The sequence below is a fragment of the Phaseolus vulgaris genome, chromosome 10 (assembly GCF_000499845.2).
Source record: "Phaseolus vulgaris cultivar G19833 chromosome 10, P. vulgaris v2.0, whole genome shotgun sequence".
In the NCBI taxonomy this organism is placed as follows: Eukaryota; Viridiplantae; Streptophyta; class Magnoliopsida; order Fabales; family Fabaceae; genus Phaseolus; species Phaseolus vulgaris.
In genome coordinates, this window is record NC_023750.2 from 23,220,051 (window position 1) to 23,226,488 (window position 6,438).

The 6,438-nt window shown below is 41.9% G+C and overlaps 1 protein-coding gene across 1 annotated transcript; it reads right to left on the reverse strand.

The window, feature by feature from the left end:
• Positions 1-289: 289 nt before the first annotated feature.
• LOC137817166 (uncharacterized) lies at positions 290-3,340 on the reverse strand. The gene has a single exon (XM_068620418.1). It carries the CDS (start codon positions 3,338-3,340, stop codon positions 290-292), a length of 3,051 nt encoding a protein of 1,016 aa, XP_068476519.1.
• Positions 3,341-6,438: the final 3,098 nt, after the last annotated feature.

The following is a 6,438-nucleotide window of genomic DNA, read 5'->3' on the forward strand; positions in this document are numbered from 1 at the left end:
GGCGCCACAAACAAAGTTTGATAAGCCTAAGGATGATCGCCACAAGAATTAGTGGATTCTTGATAAGATCGCAAGATACAGGGAAAAACCCTAGCAGAGAAACACTCTCTAAAATTATCAAAATATTCGTTCCCCTATTATGAGTTCCAACCGTGTATAAATTAAAAAATGTCTTTTCTTGTTTGTAAGAAAATAAGACAATACTACAATCCTTATATTACAAGAATGATCATTTGTCCCAGTGGTTAGGTTCAAATCCTAACTCCAAATAAAATAATATTATTTTATTTTAATATTCTAATCTTGTTGTCCGTGGCCCTTGGGCTTGGATGTCCGCATCATTCCCTCCTTCTTGAGAAAGACCTTGGAGGATGTCCGCATCATTCCCTCCTTCTTGAGAAAGACCTTGGAGGATGTCCGCATCATTCCCTCCCTCTTGAGAAAGACCTTGGAGGATGTTTGCATCATTCCCTCCCTCTTGAAAAAGACTTGAAGTTAAATCCAAAGCTTCATCAACTGCAATAAAAGGAGACAAATCAGACACGTTAAAAGTGTTACTCATACTGTACTTACTTGAAAGATCAATCTTGTAGGCAATCATTTCTAACACTTGAAAAAGTCCATCCTGTCTAGATTGGAGTTTGGATTTTCTTTGTCTAGTTAACATTTCTTCCCTCGTGTGTACCCAGACCCCACCTCCAGGATCAAAGATTACTTTCTTTCTTCCTTTGTTAGCTTGCTTAGAATAACCTTCAACCTTTTTTTCAATTTGTGCTTTGACCTGTTGGTGTAGCTTTCTCACATAGTCAGCCTTAGCCTGTGCATCTTTATGCTTTACAACAGAAACGTTAGGCATAGGTAACAAGTCTAATGGAGTTAAAGGATTTAATCCATACACAATTTCAAATGGATCACAATTCGATGTGCTGTCAACAACCATATTGTAAGCAAACTCAACATGATGTAAACATAATTCTTGGATAGCCGTCACCTTTTCATAATCTACATGAACTCCTTTGGTACTTACCACAAAACACAAGAATGCAATTTGTTCAGTACAAAATGTGCATTTCTCAAGATTAGCATACAACTTTTCTTGTCTAAGAACATTCAAAACAGCACACAAATGTTCCTCATGTAATTCCAAACTAGTGTTATAGATCAAGATGTCATCAAAATACACCACAACAAATTTGCCCAAAAAATCTCTCAAAACATAGTTCATTAAACTCATAAAAGTGCTTGAGGCATTTGTTAGGCCAAATAGCAACACATGCCAGTCATACAATCCATATTTTTTTGTAAAGACAGTTTTCCATTCATTCCCATTCCTAATCCTAATTTGATGGCAACCACTTCTTAAGTCAATTTTTGAAAATATACAACAACCATACAATTCATCCATTAAATCATCTAACCTGGGAATATGGTGTTTATACTTAATGGTAATGTTATTGAGTGCTCTGCAATTTGTGCACATCCTCCAATAACCATCATATTTAGGCACCAAAATTACTGGAACAACACATGGGCTCATGGTCTCTTGTACCCATCCTTTGTTCATCAATTCTTCAACTTGAGTTTGGATTTCCTGCAAAACAGAATCAACACTAGGAAGAAAATTAATTTGGTTAGAAAGGTCATCAACCAAAGTGTTGTTTGTGCAATAAGGTAAATAAAGAGGTTTGCTAGAAAGTAACAACTTCTTCACTTCATTCACTTTCAGTAATCCACTCATTTTTCTCTCATGTGTTTCTGTCTTTGTAAGTGTTTCACTCTTGCTCTGTTTAGGTGTTTCACTCATCTCTCTTTTCTCTTGGACTCTCTTTTCTCTCAATTTGATTTGATCCTCACACACCTCTCTAGGAGATAAGGGTTTGAGAATGATCTTCTTATTATTCTGCATGAAAGAGATTTTATTGGTGAAACCATCATGAATAGCCTTGGTGTCAAACTGCCACGGCCTCCCTAACAAAATGTGAGTTGCCTCCATTGGAACCACATCACACAAGACATTGTCATTATATTGTCCTATGGATAGGTTCACCTCCACTTGTTTACTCACTGTCATCTCTCCATCTTCACTAAGCCATTGAAGCTTGTATGGACTTGGGTGCGGTTTTGTCTCCAAATTCAATTTGGTAACTAGTCTTGAGCTAGCTACATTGGTGCAACTTCCTCCATCAACTATGAGTGAACATATTTTCCTTTGAATGGAACATCTAGTATGGAAAATATTTTCCCTTTGGGTTTGGTCCAAAGCTTGCATTTTGCTTCCTAAAAGCCTTCGAATCATCAACAAATCACCCTCCAATGCATCCAACTCCACCTCTATATCCTCCTTCTCTTCTTCACTTGAAGGTTCATTGTCTATTTGTGTCTTTGATAAACTGATCATATTCTTTTTTGTTGGACATACTGAAGCATAATGTCCTCTTCCCAAGCATTTGAAACATTTTACCTCACTTGTTTGCCTTTTAGGTGGTGAGTTACTATATCTATGAGGTGACTTCCCACTTGAAGATGTGACTGAACTTGAGGGAACTCCTTTATCCTTCATCGCCTTATCCTTCCAATTCAAATTTTTTTTATTGTTAGAACTCCTCATGATTCCCTTCCTCTTGAGTTGTTGTTCTACTTGGTTAGCCTTGTGCAACAACTCTTTCATGTCAACATACTCTTGCAGCTTCACAACATCCCTAATATCACAATTCAATCCATTCAAAAATCTTGCCATGATTGCTTCATTTTCTTCATTCTTTCCTGCTCTAATCATGGTCACCTCCATCTCTTTAAAATACTCTTCCACACTTTTATTTCCTTGAGTCATTCTCTGGAGTTTGAGTTGCAACTCCCTATTGTAGCTTGCTGGAATATATCTCTTCCTCATAATCCTTTTCATTTCTGTCCAAGTGTTCACCATGGGTTCCTCATATCTAATTCTCTCCCTTTGGTATTTATTCCACCAAGTTAAGGCATAATGTGAAAATTCAGCTGTTGCCAACTTCATCTTCTGCTCCTCATTATACTCATTGCAAGAAAACACATGCTCCACTTTAATTTCCCACTCCAAGTAAGCATCAGGATCACTTTTCCCATTGAATGTGGGAATATTTAATTTTTTTCCATCAATTCTCATAGTTCTTTGTTCTCCATCATTTTCTCTTCTCCTCCTCCTATCTCCTCCTCTATTTTCTGGATTTACTTGTTGTGCTTGCTCCATTTGATCCAACCTCTCATGGAGTCCATCACTTTGTTGTTTCATTATCCTTTCCAAGTGTTGTGTTAAGGCTTGCATCTGTAGTTGAGACAGTCCACTATCTGATGGTTCCCCTGCCATGCTCAAGTAAACAGATTACAAATAACAATAAGTTTGGGCCTCACACCACTTTCTCACGTGTTTACACTCAACACTCGTGTTTCACACAATAAGGCTTTTTTTCTAATGATCACACTGCTTTTTACCACTCTTTCTCTACTTAAGGTTCTTACAAGAATCAAGCAATCAATAATCCAGAATCACTTTCAAAAGTAGCAATCAGAATCAATTAAAAATAATAGTAAAGAACAAAATAGTGAAGAACAATTTCACTATTAAAAAACAAGCAAGACAATTAAAAAAACACCAAGCAAAAACAATATATAGAGAAAATAAAATATGTAGACAGGACACTTTTAGAACTTTTAACAAACACCAAGTATGCACTGAATAAGAACTATTTTTTTTTTCTGTTTTCCTCTTGTTTTTTTTTTTCTATTTCTGTTTTCCTTTTCTTCTTCCTTTTTTTTTCTTCTCTTCTTTTCTTTTTTTTCTATTTCTTCTTTTTTTTCTTTATGTTTCTGCTTTTTTTTTTAAAAAAAATAACAAAATAAAAAAATGAACAGTACCGTGAACAGTGTCATGAAAAGTACCGTGAACAGTGTCGTGAACAGTAATGAGGGGGGAAAAAAATTTCAGGATGCACAATTATATTATGACTCAAACCTTTGCTCTGAATACCAACTGATATGAATCCAAATAGACATGACAATAAATTTGGGAATTTAGGGTTACGGAACGGAATAAATTCAAAACAGTAACAATAAAAACCTGGATAAAGGAAGGCGCCACAAACAAAGTTTGATAAGCCTAAGGATGATCGCCACAAGAATTAGTGGATTCTTGATAAGATCGCAAGATACAGGGAAAAACCCTAGCAGAGAAACACTCTCTAAAATTATCAAAATATTCGTTCCCCTATTCTGAGTTCCAACCGTGTATAAATTAAAAAATGTCTTTTCTTGTTTGTAAGTGTACCGCCCTGGTGGTCGGGTGCGATGACGTGGCATCCTGCTACAGTATAGGCGTGTTGACAAGGCGCCAGGTTGGCAGTTGGGAAGGAAGTCGGGAGGCACGTGTAGTCGCTGATTGTTAAGTTGGCGTGTTCTGATCTTCAGCTTACCAGAATAGGCGATCGCCAGGTTGGGGATGAAGTCGCCAGACGCAGACTCAGGCGACCAGGCAGTCGGAGATCGCCAGAACAAGCACATCGCCGAAGATGAAGGAGAAGCAGATTATGAAGGCGGCCGGCGAGACCACAGGGAAGGTATATGAAGACCCTAACTCGCCAGTTTCAGTAGAGATCGCACTCCTGAGTTAGCTATGCACTGGGCAGTACCATGCATAGGTAACTTAGCCAAAATGAGAGTAGAAGCAGCGCCAAGTCAGTGAGCCTCCAGATGATGGCACGTGTACAGTTGGATACGAGCCACGTGTCCAAGTCTGTAACTGCCAGGAGAGAGAAAACCACCAGGTATATAAGAGTTCCTAACAGATTTTCTAAGGTACGCACGTTCAGTTCATACACTTTACGCTTGCGAGTGACAGAGCTGTTTGTGAGAGAGATTTGCACGGTTCCAGTTCTTAGTATTTGGTGATACCGTCACTGACTTGAGCGTCGGAGTGCGATCGGCCGCAGCGGCGCCGTATCGTTTCTTTGCAGGTTCTTGAGATAGATCCCGAGGAGGAACGGAGGTGAGGAGCGGCGCGCACGTCGATCCTTTGACGAGGCATTCTCCAGCGCTCCGGTCAACAGGCAGGATCATCAGGCGCCCACCGTGGGGTCCATGTAAAACGTGCTCCCATCCACAGCGTGAGTTCGTGGAAGTTTTCGAGGTTTTCTGCGCGGTTGTGTGCTGGTGCAACCGTCGTGTACAGTTTCTTTGAGTTTCGTTTGGTGAGTTCGTGTTTTGTGCCGTTTATTTGTCTTTCAATCGGTGGAGTGAGGTTTTTGGTTGCTTGCGCGCAATCTGTCTGGTGGAAGTTCGAGTTCTTCGGTGGTTTTTTGCGAAGGTTTGCAGTGTTCTTGAGTTCTTGCGCAGTTTCTTGAGTTTTCTCCGATCGCTGATTCGATCGTGGTTGAGGTGTTATTTGCTGTATTTCTGTGGTTCGCTGAAGTTAATGAGAAAGATGAGAAGCAATCGTTCCAGTCCCGTGGCTCCCGTCGCAGCTGAAGGCGACGCCGCCATGACCATGGCGCAAATGGCAGAAATGATGCGCTCGTTGCAGGCCACTGTAGAAGCCTCGCGCGTCGAGCAGGCAAGGATACACGAAGACCTGGTCGCCTCTCGCGCCAGGAACGAGGAGCTCAGCAAGGTAGCTGAGGAGCTGCGTCGAGCTCTTCAGGAGCAGCAGGTTCGTTCTTCTGCTGAAGAGGTGGCACCGTCGACGCCGCCACGTGTTTTCCCAATGCCTTTCATTCAGGCGATTACCGACACGCCAATTCCCACGAGCGTGGTTCCGGTTAAAGCTGTTTTTACTGGCGTGGAGGATCCAGAGGCTCATCTGACCACGTTCCACACACAGATGATGCTGTCAGGAGGGTCGGACGCCATCTACTGTAAGATGTTCGTGAGCACGCTCCAGGGAACGGCGATGGAGTGGTTTGTGAGCCTGCCTAATGGCCACATAACTAATTTTCAACAATTCTCGAAAATCTTTGTCGAGCAGTATATTGTGAACAAGGCACCGCCCAGGGTGTCCTATGATCTGTTTGATATAAGGCAGTACCATGGGGAGTCCCTCAGAGACTACCTCAATCGCTTCGGAGCGCAGATGGTCAGATTGCCGGCCAAGGATGAAGAAATGCTGGTCTATGCCTTCAAGAAGGGCGTGCAGCCAGGGCCATTCTGCGAAGCCTTGATCAGGGCTCATCCAGCGACGTTTGCTGAAGTCAGGCGACTTGCGGTGGCTCACATCGCCGACGAGAGTGAAGTCGCCGAGAAGAGAGGCAGCGTGGCTCCCGCCAGGCCACGCGCCCAGACCAGGATCCAGCCACAGAGGGTGCTGGAAACGGCAGCGGCGGCCAGAAAAGACCAAAGGACTCGCTATCCTTACGATAGGAGAAATAAGGGAAGAAGCCAAGCGCGTCAACCGCCAGCACGCCAACAACCAGCACG